Below are 18,252 nucleotides of genomic sequence, written 5' to 3'. Positions count from 1 at the left end.
TTGTCTGTATCAAATCTGCCTCCTACTAGTTTCAGTTGATGCCCCCTAATTTGAAACACCATCTGTATATTTTTTTTTCCAGGCTATTTATGGTTTATAAACCTTTAGTCATTTCTTCTTCAAGAGTCTTAGCTAACTTAAAACTACTAGCATATAAGAAATAGCCATATCCTGTATCATTTACTTTGCTCTTTTCTGAATCTCTAGTCGTTCTCTCATAGCCTTTTTGAGCTGAGTGTCCAGAATTGCATGTAGTATTCAAGAATGAGCTGAAGAGTGGATTTATAAAGTACTGTAACAATGTTCTCTATTTAGGAAAGGAAAAGAGAGAAAAGCAATTCACCATTCCAGTGTTTTTATCCTACTGAAGCTATTCTTAAGGGGCAGAGATACTAATGTATAGATTCATTTAGACTCTTAACCTGAGGTGTTTGTGTTAGGAATGTAGTTGCTCTGCGGTATATTTTTGTATGATACCTGCTCCAAGCCCTAAATCTTTATGGCGCAGTTCACTGAAACCACACACATAAAATCTGAATGGCCTTTTAAGGATTTTCTCTCTACTAATACAGGTAGCTGAAGGCAGCTGACCTCTTAGATTAGGTACCTCAGTTGAGCCACTTTAAAGTTCAGTCAGAAGAATTTAGGCATAAGTGATAAGTGAAAAGCTACGGAGAAGCCTGTGGTCACAGGAAAGTACAGCGTTGGATGTGCATCTTTCAACACACAGGTTAGCATCTTCATTGCATGTCCAGCATTACTCTGATTTCAGTTAGAGCAAGGTTAGGTCTCCAGCTGACATTGATGTCACACTTAGCTTGTTGATAATATTATATCATAAAATTAGATTTCCAGTTTAAAAAAAAAAAAAGCTATTCAGATTTGGTCCTTGCATGGAACTTTTTGTGTTTTCAAAGCTAGGTACTCAGTAGTTGTTATATTACCTCCCACATAAATGTTATATTTGTTTAAATAGTATTTATAGAAATTGAAGCTCCTTTTCAAGGATGAGAAAAAACAAGATGACAGCTGCTGGCAGAGTAATTTTTTTTTTCTCTCTCCAAGTAAAAAGTATAATCCTGGATAAAGTGGCAGCAGACCTTTCATGTAAGAGTCACAGTGGAAACTGCTGCCCATGGTAGCAGCCATGCCCCTCGGGGCCCGCGAGCAGCTGCAGCGCCATCAGCGCCTGTTGCTAGCACCAACAGTTTCTCCAAACACCAGCGGCAGCGGTAAGGGTTATTAAAGGACATTCTTGTCGTCCCTTAGATATCTGGAGGCTACTCCAGTCCTTCCAGAAAGAAAGTTAATTTTCTTATTATTGAGATTGAAGAAATGTGGAGAATTTTGATGGTTTTTTTCTGGCAATCAAGAAAAGCCTATGTCTCAAAGAACTTGTTCACAAATCATTTAACCACAGTAATAGTTACATGTGCACTGGCAGTTTTCCCTCAGTCTCTTCCCAGGAATGCCCTGTAATATGAAATGTGAAATTAGGGCCTAATTCTGCGACGACATGAATTTCCTCTGCTCGCGTTGCTTTTGCGGGAAGCTACAGAACTTCACGTAACTGATTTTGAAGAGCTCAGGAAAACTCTTTCTGAAGTCAATAAAGGGATTCCCAGTACCTTTCTCCTGCAGAAATGTCTGGGTGGGATGAACTGCTCTGTGTGCAGGTTGTCCCACAGAACTCTCTCGAGGCATAAGGAAGATTTTATATAAATTTTAAACACTTTTTAGAGATTCTCTCTTTGACTACTGATATAGTTCTGGTTCTATCTCCCCCTTCCCTCACACATTTAACCAAATATGCAAATGTATCTAAGGCACAGCTCACTTCTGATCGGTTCTAAGGAAAATTGTTTTATTCTTTCTGTAGATTTCTTAATGGACTAAAACGTGAAACAATCTGTATGACTGTTCTTCAAATGCCTCAGTTCTGACATTTGAGAAGCTTTTTCTGCACTCTTCAGCAGGAACCATGACTTCACTTTGATGTGCTTAACAAAAATTATGAAAGATGGGGAAAGAAAGCAAGATATCTAGACACTGACTGTTCTAAATTGCAGTTCTTTAGCTGCAGCACAATGTTTGTTACTCATAGTAGTAGTTTTCTTCTTAATAATAATTCCTTTATGCATATTGTAGCTTGGAAACTGACAGGTAGGTAAAGCAGAGCACTTACAGTGTGGTGTAATGTCTCTGGAAATAAAAAGTCAAAGCTGTGTGTGTGCGTGAAAGACAGTGAGTGTATCATTAGGTAATGCAATATAAGAAAAGGGGGATAGTAAGATGTGAGAGTGCCACCCTAAGAGAAGTAGACTAGCTGTCTACCATATCTGCTAATTTTTTGTCTAGTATTATTAGTAGGAAGAATGCTTATATAATGCTCCTCATCTGTATAACTGAACTAGTTTGAATTGAGAAAATCATCTTGACATCATGGGAAAAGTGAAGGTCATAACTGAAGAGGAGATTGAGAAAAACCATGTAAGCGTGTTGTACCATTTAACAAAAGGGGTAAGGACTTGCATGCAGTTGCTTGATACTCAAACTGGGCTTTGTAGTCATAAGAGCAGTAAAGTAGGGGGCTATTCAGATTTGCATGTCTGTTTTAAAAATTAATCTGCCTGTCCCTTTTTATTTTTTCTTTATTCTTTCTTTAAGGATTGCATCTAATTGTCAGTTTTGAATATGAGGAGCTTACTGCACTAAACTGCCCAAGTTTCAGATTCTAATTTTAAAATAGACTTGTTCTGGAGAACAAGATTTTAAGGTCTTATGAGAAGCATTTGCATTTAACAATAAGATTATTGAGGTGGATTTGCTTTCTTTATTACCTTAATTCAAAATAGATGCTAACGTAGTTCAGTCATCTAGTTGTTGATGTGGGTACAAAATGGGAAGGATCTAGATAAACCTGAATTCTGAATTACTGAATCAAAGTAGAATTTTGAACTACTCCTTGTGATTGTGTAAAAGAAAAATGCTAACTTTAAATAGCCTTTTCTGTATTTCTTAATTATGTAGCTTTTTCAGTCTTTGTCTTTTTTTTTTTTTTTAACCTGGGAATGGCTGTAAATTGAAAAATAATTTCTCCTGTTCATATGTAATGTTCAGAATTTAAAAAGTTTTCTTTCGGGAGAGAACAAAATTGAACTGTAATATTTATATAAACAGAATTATTTAGAAAATAGTTTTAATGCTATTACTTTGTGTGATTAATAACTATTATATAACTAAGAGCCCTTATGCATTAATTAGAGATTCTCTTTCAGCATAGGCAGGATTTCAGCACCACTTCAGTATTGTCAAAATTAGAAGGGCCAAATTGAGCTGCTCTTTCAGAAATGCTTATGTTTATACTGGTGCTGATTATATTTGGTAAATTTTTTTAATAGATTATTAAATGGCAATAAATAGTAAATCTTTGTGTTCGACAGAGCCACTTTTATTTCGGGGAGATTGAAGCACTCTCCTATGAATTAAGCTTCAGACTGGGGTCTTCTGGGAAACAAGTCTGAAAGAGTTGGTTGCGGCAGTTCAGTTTGCAGTTGTGGGTTGTGGGTCAGCAGTAGGATTCTGAAGTCTAGGTAGTCTTGAAATCCCATTTCAAACCAAGCACTGGTTATAGGTAGTGTATAGTGAGAAGAAGTGACTTCTTAACTGCAACTCTACAGCTTATTTGGGGCACCCATTGTCACTGCCGATTTCCATTTTAATTGTAAAAATCTGCTTGAAATTGTTAAACTTCTTCCTGCCAACAAATGTACAAAATTGGCACAGTTTACTTAAGGATTTAATAGGGATGTGTGTTCATGCACACACACACATATGTATGTAATGTATATACACATGTATACGCACACTGTATGGAGAGATAGATCTATGTATATTATGTATATAGACACACTGGACCGTATTAACAAACAAATGTGGTTATCGATTGATTCCTTTGCTCTTATGTTTCGTTTCTGTTCCCTGCTGTGCACGCATCTTTTTCTCTTTGATATATATGCTTACACATCCCTTTATCTTTGTTGCCATTAATAAATCATAGTATGGGCTGGTGTGTTGCATGTACTATACGCACTATGTGTATGATTTCTATATATTTGTAAATATGAGTGGAGCTCAATCTGCTTACTGGGTGATTGCATAATATGATTGCTCAGTACAGCAGATAGGTGATACCCTGGTTCTAGATACCTTTTCCAGTTCCCTTTCTCAATGCTTTGTTTCATCTTTTAAGTAATTCACTCTTTTAAAAGCTGAAGATGTTCCATTTCTGTTCTGCTTTTATCAGCTATATCTCTCTGCTGTGTATTAATGTCACATCTATAAAATTTGTTAGAGATGACTAATAATTCATTTTGTAGTTACAGCATTTTGCGTTTTGTTTTAAATCTCTATTGGATGTGCAACTTAAGTACTTTCTTAAAAGTACAGGACTGGAAGAAGTCTTCAAATTACTGAATCGTGCTCTGCTATCAGAGGCATTATGCAACGTAACCTTCATTAGTTTCTCTATTTCTGTGTTCAAAACAGTCAGGTCTTTTGCCTTCGTTGCTTCGAAGGCTGATTCATACCATCACTCTCAATAGTGCTAGAAATGCAGTATGATTCATTAGGAAAAAAAAAAGGCCAGCAATTGCATTCAATGTGTAATGCTGTTATATGCTTAATGGACTACAATGTGTCAAATCCTGTGCACCCTCAAAGTTCACTTGTAGTTTCAGAAGTGCTCATGGCAGATAAAGGAACTTGGTTCTCTGTGTATAGCCAGCTGTGCTGTGATTGAATATTTTCCATCAAGTATTCTCTATTCTCTTTTGCTGCAATAGTCCATGTATTAGCAGATCTCCATAGTCAATGCTAGTAAGTGAAAATTAGTGTTGAAGACCACCTGTATCTTTCATAGCATATGCCTGCTCTCCAGTAAAATCAGTGGAGAATAGAAATGGAAAGAAATGCAATTACAGTGAGTGTAGTTCCCCTTCTGTAATAAAATCTATCATCTCATTCTAAATTTGATATGGAATTCTAGGAACTAATTGGTTTTGCCATTTATCCATTTATTTTCTCTAGGTGTTTGTCCCTCGCGGCTATAGCAATTATATACCTTATTTTTTAAGAACCAGTGTCTTTCTAAGAAATTTGACAGTCTCCCAGGCCAGAGGTTGATTGGACTTTGTTTTCTTATTTGTAGTAATGGACCAAAAAGCATTAGACAGAATAGAATGAAATGAAAATGGAAATTTTAAAACATAATTAAATGTATAATCATAAAAAAATATTCTCTGTTGCTTTTTTACTTAGAACAATACAGATGTTTCCTTTCCCACATGACAAAGCTTTTTCCAAATAGCATCTGTGAAGTGAGTTCAAGTAACTATGGTTCCTAAACTATAGTTTGCAGTTTGTTTGCACAACATTTCTCTTACAAAAGTGTTATCAATTCTTTCATTCTTGATTTGTCTATAACACATTGCATTAGTCTACACATTAGTCTATAACACATTGTGCATTCATGTGTGAATGCACAGTTTTGTTTATGGTTAACTGTAGACATTTTAAAGTAGAATTTTGAAGATTAATAGCCCAGTATTTTATTTAGAAGCTCTTGGGCAGGAGAAGAAAATGGGAAATTTGGAGACTAACAAACTAAAATTTACATGTTTTATTAAAAAGGAGCAGTGAAATTCAAGGGCAGTGAGAAGAAACAGAATGTGATCTAAAGAGAGTTGCTCAAGTACATGTAGAGAGGTCAAGCTGTGTGAAAGAAAACAGCTAAAGAGGGGAAATAACAGAAATCTGGTCTGGAATCATATAAGGAAATAGCGGCTTCCACTGTCTTTTCCACTGACCCTGTAAGGGCCAGTATTGCTCTGAGTGGAACAGAAATGGTTGGTACAAACCAGGATGAATAGTGAGCTGGTACCTTCACAGCAGAGAACATGGGAGAATCCACAATTTCTTTTCAATTCTTCGAACTAAGTTTCCAAGCTTCAAGGAGTGATGGTGTGTAATCCCATCAGGTTTGTATTTTCAAAGTGCATGCCTTGATCAAGATTGGGTACAATCTTTTTTAATGAGCTTTTTAGAAGTCCTTATTTTGCTGTATCATTAAGCTTTTTGTTTTTGTGTTAGATAGATTGGAAATACAGCATCCTTAGGCAACTTGATCAGCCCTCTCATTATATCTGAAACAGAATGATTCATCGTTCCCTGTTTTTCCTCTAATAAGAATAGTGATGTCTTTCACTTACTTAATACTGTGTAAGGAAGCATATCCACGTAAGTTAGTCCCCCAAATTAAGTTAAAAATATTTTCTCTTTCCTAATTGGCTTCTCTTTTAATACATTATCAAGTTTTTTTATGTTGAGGAGAACAAATTGTCTCTGGCCAGCCAAGACAACGAGATAAGAAGGTAACTGTGAGAAGGCTGAGAGGAAGATAGCATAAAGATATCCGAGATGATAAGAAAAGCATGAAGATAGTTACTAATTCCAGATATAATCAAGTTTGTAATCCATTCGAGTTTACCACATGACTTCCAGGGGCCAGCCAAGATTTCACTAACTATTGTCTTATTGGCCAGGAATGGGAAAAATCGAAGTTACCTGAGTGCGAGGATTCTGCCTGGGGGTGTGACTGAGGCTGCAGGTGCCTTCGTGTTCTGAGTGGGTGGCTTGGTTCTCCCTAGACCTGGTCAGAATTTTTACCATGAAAGTGTTTGGTTGAAAATGAACCTTAATAAAAATAATCTTTTCACAAAAGCTGTCTCGTTTGGAAAGAAAAATTCAGAAACATGCATTTTTTATGTGTTTCAGATTCTTGTTCTTAGTTCTATATTAAAAAAAATCTATAATAATCATTCARCATTTGTAATATATGTATAAAAATTCCAGGAGAAAATTCACAAATGAAAATTCCAGAGAGGAAAACATTAAATTGATTTCAAATTCCCCAGGCTGAAGCATTTGAAATTTTTGCAGAATTTTCCTTTCTCAACCTCAAATTATTATTTTAACAAATTGAAACAAAAATGTTTTATTTGCATTAACATGCTTTTGACATTATAAATGCTCTTAACATCAAGCTACAGTTTTGTACTTAACCACTTCTTTCAAAGATTTCTGCTAGAGGAGTCTTTTTTATTAGAAAAAATTAAAACGAATAACCAGAGATCTAAAATAGGACTAGAAAAGGTTGTATTTTATGTGAGTTTCAATAATTTACTTAGTCTGGAACATGAGCTATAAAGAAACATCTATTGGTAATAAGTTGCACTACCTGCTTTCCATGATTTATTATTAAGGTGTGCTTACAGAGCCATTACTTTGCCACTGTATGGTTTCACTGCTGAGTTGGTGAACACTAGCAGAGCTTGGCAATTAGTCCCATATATATTGGAAAGCATTGCCATGCTGAGTAATGGAGACGAATGTCCGTTAGACTGCAAATGTCCTAACTATTACCAGAAGAGATGGAGATGAAGAGTTGGTTCTACCTGAGGTTCCTTTTTTCTCGTTAATAAAAGCCCTTGAGGATGCAGAAGTGAACATCATTGTGTAGTAGGACTCTGTGGGAGAAAGGAAAGCAGCATCTTCAGAGCTGCTCTTCCAGGGAAGTGCTCTCAAACTGGGACTCCACACCCTTCAGTTGGAGATGGATGTGACAACCCCCATGGTGCTTGTATTCTGGGCTTTTGTCTCTGCTTGGGTTTTTGTTTGGCATCAGTGGGCTCAGAACCTTCTGGGAAACAAAAGTTTGAAGCAGAAACCTGAGCAGTTTGTGAAATTGTGTATTTTCTGTTTCACCTAGTGAATTGTGCCTGCTTTCTTACACAATAACATACATGCTTATAAAATCATGATGCTTTCCGTACAATGTATCTTTCATTGATAAATAACCCTGTACTTTTAGAGAAGTAAAAACAGCAAAAGATAAAAGTGTGTTGTTGTCATTATTCACCCAAATTTAAGACTGTGGTGGATGCAGATGCTTTAACATCTCTCTTCTGCATGGGGATGACTTATTTAAAGTCCTAGCATATAGTGGGAACACCTGCATTAATGTCTGGGTTTGATTTTTCAAACGAAAAAGTAATAAATGATTTGTGTACAAACCTAATGATTTTTAATGTCTAGTGTGAAAGTTACAGCAGTGTCGTAAAGAAAAAGCCTTAATTTGTCATGAAGAAGTGGTTTCAAAGGTTTTCTTCTTTGCTAATTCTGCTGTGTTCATGCCATTAAAATAATGTAGTCAGTTTTGGTGGAGAATTTCTAGCACCTTTGCTATTAATTAAATTCAATCCCCCCAAATGAAGTTGACAATTAAACAATAAAAAATGGTATTTCAAAACAAGATAAAACAGTTTAGTCCTGAGTAGCTGTGTGAAGACACTAAGCTGGCAAGTAGGGAACCATAAAAACAACAGAAGTAAAAATGGGGCCTCTGTGAGTTGAAGCCATTAGTGAAAGTAATGATGTCTGGATTTGTGAGTTAGCAGTAAAATTCCTCTTTACAGCAAGCTAGTGCAAAGCTTATGCATTATTTAAGTGTGGTATCAATGGGGCATATTTTCCTACATTTTACATTTTAGCCAACATTAAAGCCAAAAGCCATCTTAATGCTTAGGACAGTCCTCCTTCCTTTCTTTATGTCTGCTTCAGGTATGCTAAGTGTCCTAAAATGAAATTGGAGACACTTAAAGCAATTGTGAAGTCAGCACCTGTGGTCAGATGTTAAATGTGAATGACAAACATCTTTAAAATGACCTCATAAAATGATAACATTTGCTCTGTGTTTGAAAAAGTTAAATTTTCAAATGCTCTTACAAAATTACTTCTTTATGAACATGTTATCATAAGGCATATGAAATCACTGTCTCATCTGTAATTATAAACCCTTAAAGCCACCAGCTTATTGGTATTCTGACCTTTGTAGCTCACCAGACAGAGATTTTGGAAGTTACTAATTTGAATCTAATTAATCTTGTTTACATTTAAATGTATCCTTGGATGTTCTATCAAATTCAAACAAAATACGGGTAGTATAGAATTTGAATCAAAATTAATCTTCAAGTTTTAACAAGGATCCTATTTAAAATAGGAAAGACACAAGTCGCATCAATTTAACTGTTGTCACTTTATCCATAATTTATATCATTAAGTCAACTGCTATGTCTAATCTATAAAATCATATGCTCATCTTGAATCTTTGCCAGAGGAAACAGGGCAATTTTAAGACTGATTGTAGCACCTTTGATGGTATTAGTTAGAAAACACGACATTATTTGAGCAATTAGTTTTATCTTTTGTTGCTGTATTTCTCTAGCAGTTTATTCTAGCAAATTATTCTGTTTTATCTATGAGATGTCCAGTCTGGGGTTTGTCTAAGCATTAGAGGTCTGACTTTCAGTGGTGATGCGTATCTTCAACTCTGTTTAGAGTCATTGTCAGCCATAGCTGCTCTCAGTCTTCAAAGATCAAGATCTTACAATATTACCCTTGTGTTACATATAGTGCTTTCTTCATTTCTTTTATAATACTGTCAGGCGTCACTGGCAAATACAGTTACATAGTTGTTGCATTTTGCCTCAGGGTAGATGAAGTGATGGCTCTATATATGTGAATTTCAATACATCTAAAGACAATTTTGAAATGTCTGTGGTATTCTTGTTTGGAGGGAAGACACAGAGTGCAACTTCAACCTAGCTGCTTATAATGTTTTCCTTCTGCCCTCAAAGATTTCTGTGAAATTTCTGTATTTTAATAATTTGGGACTCTAGAATTTTGTTCATGTCACTGTTGATTTGAGTATTCAAAGTCAATCTGATATCAGTGCATTCAACTTCACTTGAAGTCAGCAGAGTTCAGAATTTGACCAGGAGTCTGATAGTCTTTGACGTTATGATGAAGGAAATCTTTTGAAAATGTGTTGGATGATTTATATGGGGCTTTTGGTTTGCTATTTCTATAATGAAGTCCTACATTGCAATGTATAGTATGTTTCTGTTAAGAGCGTGTGATGCCTTCCAAAAAGGCCGGATGGTGACAGATTCTGCATTGCCTGACAATCATGATAAAATGAGTTCAGCCGTTTCTTGAGAGCTGCCTGATGTTGTGCTGAAAATCACTATTTTGTAGATCTTATTTAGAATTTAAATGTGGCATTGTTTGTTTTGCAGTATTATTTAACTGATTTTTGTAAAATCGTTGTTAGCACTATATACAGTTTTGGTAATGCTGTTTTTGTTCCTAATCTTTTTAGGTTGTGCTGGTGAGATGGAATGAACCATTTCAGAAACTAGCAACCTGCGATGCAGATGGAGGAATATTTGTTTGGATACAATATGAGGGCAGATGGTCTGTGGAGCTTGTGAATGATCGTGGGGCACAGGTTGGTGTGAATATTTTCTCTTAGTCAAGAATGATCAAGTCCTGAGAGACAAAAAATGAAAAGGAAGATGAACAGTACTGTATATGTTTAGGAAAGCACAGAAGAAAACAAAACATTTCTTTTTTGAAAGGAGTAGGCAAGAAGTGTCACAAAGATACTTACAAGGATAGTTACTTTAACTGGTTTTGACTTTCACAAATGCATATTAAAAATTCTGCAGTGGGCAAAAAAACTTCTGTGATATTGAAGTCCTCTTTTGCTTTCTTTTTAAGTATTAAGTGAGAGTAAATCACCCATTGTTTTTGCAAAAATATACTTTTTTCCCCAATTATATCTATTCAGCATTCCAATGACTATATTTTTTGGAAATGTGTTATTTTTCAGTGCATGAGGGCACACTGAATTTATGAAATTTCTAAACCCTTTTCTAACTCCCATCCATTTGTGTACAAAATGCATTTTTTAAGAAAGTTTTATCATCTCTTGCATTGATTAAACTGTAGATGATGATAACTGCCAGTAGATCTATCTGGTTCTGTACAATACTGCCTTAAAACAATGAAAACTACTATATGGCCATTATATCTATTTTCTTATCTTTAAAATGTTAAGGTGAGTGACTTTACATGGAGCCATGATGGGACTCAAGCACTTATCTCCTATAGAGATGGATTTGTGCTGGTTGGTTCAGTCAGTGGACAAAGGCACTGGTCTTCAGAGATAAACCTGGAGAGTCAGATCACCTGTGGTATATGGACTCCCGATGACCAACAGGTAATGGGGCTTTTAGAGGCTATTAATTGTATCATATTGATATGCTATGGAATATATATCTTAAAAAATTATTAAATAAGTTGTTTGTAAGAACAGTTTTCCTCAAAACCAGTGTTCCCACAGATAATGAAAATTTAATTCAGCCCGTCATTAGACAAATATGCTAATGTACCAAGTTACCTATCATCACTTTTCACCCCAATTCACATTCAGTCTCATTTCAAAATTAATTTGAGACAGAAATCTGGAATTGTACCCCTAATTTGTTGAGGCAGCTATCTTGAAAATATGCAGGTGAGCAGATAACAGCACTGCCTAGTAAATATCTGACTAGTCATTTCACTATACAGCTGCCCAATTTGCACTTGCAGCAAAGGCAGTCCAATTCACAGATACAGTTAGGTTTGCCATCACATGAGCAAGTGGATCGAATTGATTTTGAGTGTCAGAGACACCTGTAAGATCTCTCTCAGCCTTATGCAAACAAAATAATTTTGAAAAGGTGATTTTTCAAACCACTGAATCCAAAACTTGTTGAGCTTTGGAAAAAACAGTTATAAAATTCTTCTTTGCTGCTTTTCTAATGAGGCATATAGTGTTGGTCGTGTCGCCATTTATAGTGCGGCTTGAGCTAGCCCATTGATTTTCATTTGCAGAATTTACAATGGCCCTTTGCCATTCAGCTGTTGAACTTACTTGAGTGGTCTTTTCTTCCACATGCTTGCTGTCATTATAGTTAATGTGTGTATAATATAGTACTGAAAGAAATGATGGGGGTAGACTAGTGCAAAGAGAAATTGTATTATTTTCAAGATTGGATTATTTTCCTGCCTTCACTTTGCACCTTCATAAAAAGGTACTGGTCTAAGACTCAAGGTATCATTGACTTTAGTTTAGAATACTATAAATCCATACAAGATATATGCAGAGTTATTTTGGGAATTGCAGGTGGACTATAATAGCACAGATAATATGCATTTCTACAGCAGCTTCTAATAATTCTAGAGTGCTCTGCAAAGAATAATGAATTAATTATTACAATGCTGTTCTTTCAAGCCAGGGAGTCTAACTGCCTCTTTTTGAATCTGGGAAGATTTAAGTCTTGACAATAAATAATTTGCTCAAGATCAGGAGGAAAAGACAAGGAGCAGAACTAGGAAGGGAAACCAAGATCTAATAGCTCTCACTCCTGTGTTTTAAACATGAGGCTATCCCCTTTGTGTGATTTGCACTTGTAGTTCACTGCTGTCTTTGGAAATATCTTCACTTGAGTGTTTCATTTGGGAGGACTGACTGCCTTTAATTCTAATTAGCCAGTATGTTTGTACTTTCTAATCTGGACGCTTCATAAGTGTTTATTCCAGAAAACAAATATTTCTTCAGTGTCCAGATAAGCACATACAAACATAATGGCCAGTTCCAGTTGTGTGAAAATCACTTGCTTGAGTTAAGAGATTCTGCTGCTGACAAACTCACTGAAATAGAGACGAAAACCAGGCATGGGCTTGATGTTGCTCTGCACAACTCTCCAAACCATGGGTTTTGCATGTCTAGCTGCTGATGAATCTTCCTGTTCTCCAGAGCTGATGGAGAGAAGAGATCTTCTAATACCTATTTAGGTGTATTTGTCTTTGAAGGCACAAGACAAGAGACTATGCTCACAGTTCATGATAAAAATACAAATAATTTTTTGGGAAAAAGGACATTGCATATATTACACACAAGCACATACAGAAATGGATGCTCTCACTAGCTTACATGCTTGTCTAATTTTTCTCTTTTCAGTAGTTAGCCAGATTTATATCTGTGCAAATGAAATCAGACTATTCTAAAGTATTTTCAGCATCTTCCATATTATGTAATTAATCTGCTTGTCAGTGCAGTGAGTGAAAGATAAATGTCAAAATTTAAATTTATATTTTCATAATATTCTTTATGTCACCCCTCTGACACCATGAAAATTGCTTCTGAAAGTATTCCTGAAAAACATTACATTCCATGTTGCCATGACATTTAACAAAATTAGCTTTGTAAGTTAAATTTCCAGTGAGAATTTATTGTTCACTATCAGTTTTCTATTGTCCTCGTAAAAATTTGTTTGATATAGTCTGTCTAAAATGCCAGCACAGATATTAGTTTAAGAATTCCATTTCATTTTTTGGGAGAGGTAATAGGAAATTCAATCCCAGTTCTTTTGCAAATGGGAAGCTTCCACATGCATAACATCTGTTCACCTCAATTTCTAATTTTTTTAAATTTTCTCGCTCTGTCCTCTCCTATGTTCATCCTCATCTTTTCTTCCAGTTCTCATTTTCCATCTTTTCTCCCATGTGTCTGTTCAACACCCGTAGCCTATTGCTTACCCCACAGCTCCTTGCCGCTGCCCTGTAGCAGCCCCCACAAGAGGAGGAGAATTTCCTACTATCGTCTTTTTGTTGGAGGAAAAGAATGACTGGAGCTACAGTATTACTAACCATCTTATTTTGTCATATAGTTGAGCTGTCAATACTGGTGTCAAATACTGCAAATAGAGAGTCCAACTCTTAACTGTGTCTGTGGTTGTGACTGTGTGTGTGGCCCCTGCATTTGTCTTCCTGCTGTGCTCTGATGTAAGCTTGTAGGTGAAACATCCAAGATAGTGGCTGATGCCATCTGTGGCTGAAACTCCATAGTTAATACTTCCCAAATTCTTTTGAGCGCTTAGAAACAGATGATAGTTGGAGAGATGGCCAGGGTTGAGTGTTGGTCTGTTGAAGTTCAACATATGGTTTAGTGTTTTAAATAATTTGGAATGTACTTTGCCTTGAGGGAGTCATTGGCTGATTTTATTAATAGTAGATATATTTGTTCTGCATCTCCTTTTAGGAAGGGAATGATATGATTCATAATTTGTGGCTCTGATGGGTTTTCATGATATCTTGAGTTCTGCACTGTATGCTGGGGCCAAACCTACTATGAGTCATAGGACAGTTAATACAATCTGGTTTGCTGCAATGCTTTCTTTCTCAGCATCGTATGTCATGAGATGATGCTACTAGTGAAGGACACTGATAGATTTTTGCTGTGGTTCACACCTAGGTCTTGAGTCTGTACATTGAACTGTGAGTTCTTTAGCTGATTCATTACATAGGCCTTTTGATTGTGATTCTACATGTTTGTTGTGAAGGACTAGAAGTTAATTTTGTCAGTTCCGCTGTATATCTGTTTTCCTGCACATGGAGGACTTTAGGTGTTTCCTGCACATGTATATTTTGTTACCTACACACACCTGGCTGAGGCGCAGAACACCGTAATCCCAGGGACTCTTGCGAACAATACACAAATGCACACAATAGAAAGGCTGGCTCCTCTGTGTCTTGAGCCGTGTGCCACACTTGTGTTAAACTTGGGCTGATGGGATCATTCAGGAATGTGACTTTGTTGTTGGTGGTGGTTTTTTTTGGAAACAATTTTCTCAGGGCTATAAGAAGCTATAAGACCTGGTTCCTCAGGGTCATGCAAGTATTTTTTTCTGGTGAGAAGAATTACCTGGGGCCATGTAGGGATGAAAAATGAATTTGAAATGCTAGATGATACAGGAGAGTCCTGTACCCTGTCTTGAGACAGTTCTACAGGACTATCAGGTTTTACCATGCTTGTTGGCAAAGAGGGAGTGTACATACCAAGTAGACTGAATGAATTCCCAACTCGGAAAAACCTGAATTTTGTCTAGCCTAATGGTTTATTTATAATTATAGAAGCAATGTCAATAAATAATTGAAGCTCTCCCCTAAGCCAACAAATCATATAAAATATCTTTCCAGTGCTTCAGCTTCCTTCCTGTGGGTTTGATCAGCATCTAGTGACATCTTTCTGTCAACTTCTGCTGTCCTCAGGCATCCTCTGCCTTCCCCTTGCCCTCCGCCTCACCCTTTACCCCTCCTTCTCCCTGTTAGAGTGGACTGTGAAAAGCTTCGTCGATTTCGTGGATTTGTTATGTTTTTACCTAATAACGAGGTTTATCTCTATTCATGGCAGAAGAAAGGTGCAGTGTCAGAGAACTAGATAAGAACTGTAGAGGGGCCTGATTATCCTCTTGCTGATGGCAATACAGTGTAACCCCCTGGACTGCGCTCAGGCTGTTTCTGCTCACTGTTTCTGTGTGCGAGAAGGGAATCGGAAGGAAATCACTCTCCAAGAGAGGGAAGAGAGGGAATGAATAAATACATTTTAATTCCTCAAACAGGCCATTTTCTGTTGTTGTAGCTAATATCCCAAGAGGTGCTATTAATCTATATTTGTTCCCTGCATCTCAGCTAGTGAAAATTATTAGACTTTTCTGATGGTTGTATGATCCCATTTCTATTTTTCCCTCCTCTTTTCCTGTGTTAAGCYTTTTAGTTGTGGAAATTCAGGGACTTTTCAGGGTTCTCTTTGACCTGGATATGACAGATAATGGGTATGTGTGAACTTTACCAGTGTACTTTCTTCTGTTTCCTTTGAAAATAAGTATACAAGCAGTTAGATAATTTAATTTGCATCCTGCCAGGTACAATGTGTTAACTGTCATATGGTTCCATCACAATATAATGTGCATTAGTATAAAGAAAGTGTAAATATAGGCCCCTAGTTTGAAGCTGTTCTCTGTGCCTAAGCATATAARTTCTGCTCGCAGTGGAGTAGAGAACAAGCACAGCATTAGGAGCAGGTATCGTGTGTACTGCAAGGTCTTTAGAGACATTGGAAGAAAAGAGGTGAAAGGACATTTTGATTAACCTATGAGACCAATAGTGCTTACTGACTATTTGCAAGTGAATGAAAATGATTTGTCTCAAAATGCAGGGTGCAGAAGGCCTGTATTTTTGCAATTTTTTTTATCCTTTGTAGTTTGCAATAGCTGTGCAGGAAGACAGTTTCTACACTGTTAGTCACTCCTGCTTCCAGTGCTTGGCATTCCTTCTCCCATAGCAACCACAGAAGCTTCAACATGTTTTTTCATGACAGCGATGAGACAGAGGCAAGCTTCAATTCCTAAATTCACTCTTGAATACCCTGAATTTCAAAATGGAATCCTGGACCCAGAAAGGAGCTTAACATGAGGGAGAGGAAAACGCTGCTTTCTGGTTCCAATGATGCCACCGGACCAGGTGGGGTCTGTATACTAATATAGCAGTTGGTGTCTTACATGTCCATATTAGTATCAATGCCGTGTTGTACCAAGTCGCTGCAATGAGAAAGAACCTATGCACAATTCGTACTTCAGAGGCCTTACAAGTTAAATCAACAACTCCATTCTCACTGTTAGTCCTGTCTAACACACTCTTGTCATTACCCTCTTTTTGTTTTACAGCTGATAGTTTTCATACTCTCTGTATTTATCTCCTCTTTGTAAACAAGGAGAGAAATACTCCCCCCAGCTAAAGTAAATTCCCCAAGGTAATACATCTTGATTAGATGATTGAACTTGCCTTTAGCTGGTCTGTCTGATCTAACAGGGGCTATGCTGAGGCCATGTCAGCAAGATGAATGCAGGTTACCATAGAGGTTCATGAGACATCAATTTTCATCGTGACAATTTTGCAGTATGAAATTAAGTCAGATCAGTATTTTCCCCAAATCACTGCAGCCCCAGAAGCACAGCAGCTCCAAACCTTGGGCCTAGAAGTGTCAGCTAATTAACAAGAAGCACTGTCAAATGATTATAAGTGGCACCAGGTTTTTTGCAAACTTGTCTCTCAGCTTCCATAAGGAGTTTTGTTGTGGCTTTAGTCCTTGCAGGGAATTTAATTAATCTGTTGCCATTGTAGTACAATCCACTTCGGGATCATCTCATCTTCATCAGTAGTATATGGTTCACAGTTGCTACCCCCTTTTTGAAGAAAGAGTTGGTTTGAACACCTCTTAAGCTGAAAGAAGGAATGGTGGCCTTACCGTAGCTTCCAGAACATGGCTTAAAAATAAGGGAGTTATAAACCTTTGAAAATGTTACATCTACTTGTGCCCAGATGTCATCTTCCCACCTATATCCTCTTTTGGCTGGTGTTCTGGGACAAGGAATTTGTGCTTCCATTTACCCTACCATTTTGGTTTTAATCAGGTGCTGTAGCACAAATCTGATTCAGGCAGTTGATACTTTGCAGTAGTCCCATGGATTTTTGCTCAGACTTCTAGCTGTGTGAAAAAAAATCTTGAAGACAGTCTTCTAATGAGTTGACAGAATGATGAAAGAGAGCTGCAAACAGGCAACTGGGACAGTATGGAATAGGGAAATATTTACCTTAATTATTTTGAGTGTTGGAAAGGGTGGAAGGAGGAAATGAAAAAACCTACAAACTGTAAAATTTGAGAGTCTAAGCAATGATTTTGGTCTTTATTAGAATATTCCTTGTTCCTACTAAGGGCCTTTTAAGTTCACATAACGAAGCCTTTAAAATGCCAGGAAATATCTATATTTTTGTGTCTTAACATACAGAAATACATCTTTTCCCCCAACAATTCTGGGTGGAGTGACTATTAAATGGTCTCATATTTACAATGTTTAGAGCCACTCAAAATTGCAGTGTAAGATATTACAATCTTTGAGAAAGAAATGAAAGGCCTGTTTTCATTGATGGATGATTTACACAAATTACTGGAGAAAGTGGCTGCAGGCTTTTTATAGCATTTAAGAAGTGTCATTAATTAACTAGGCAGTTTATTCAAGCCACAAGGACTGCAGACAATGGTTAAATTGCATATAAAGATTTTAACATTACATGCTGCATAATTGAATGGTACCATTAAAATGCAAAAAGAGGACATGGGAAGGAGACTTCAGTTGTCTTTCAAGATAAATCTGTTTGTTATATAAAGCAAACAGATAAACAAAACCACAGGTTAACTATCTTAATATTTTGGGCTATTCTTAGAAGCATTTCAGGCCTTTTTGGTAGACTTCCCATTAAAATTAATAATCTCTGCTTGCTTGTGCTAAGAATTCTACGAATGTTTACTATCCTATTGCATCCTTTTATAGACAAAATATGTGGGKTTTTTTATATATACTTAAAATGTTTAAATGCTTTCCCTGAGACTTTACTATTCTTGATGTA

At 36.6% G+C, this 18,252-nt stretch overlaps 1 protein-coding gene across 1 annotated transcript in view; it reads left to right on the top strand.

Annotated features, from left to right (window-relative positions):
- TULP4 (tubby like protein 4) overlaps positions 1–18,252 on the top strand; it is a 163,946-nt gene that overhangs the window by 95,277 nt on the left and 50,417 nt on the right. The window contains exons 4-5 of the mRNA XM_026077083.1: positions 10,280–10,408; positions 11,021–11,182. Coding sequence (XP_025932868.1) covers positions 10,280–10,408; positions 11,021–11,182 — 291 coding nt within the window. The remainder of the gene's footprint in view (positions 1–10,279; positions 10,409–11,020; positions 11,183–18,252) is intronic.

Source organism: Apteryx rowi, unplaced genomic scaffold (assembly GCF_003343035.1).
Source record: "Apteryx rowi isolate R43461 unplaced genomic scaffold, aptRow1 scaffold_448, whole genome shotgun sequence".
NCBI classification, from domain to species: Eukaryota; Metazoa; Chordata; class Aves; order Apterygiformes; family Apterygidae; genus Apteryx; species Apteryx rowi.
The sequence above is the reverse complement of the archived record's forward strand: the minus strand, read 5'-3'. Positions and strand labels throughout refer to the sequence as shown.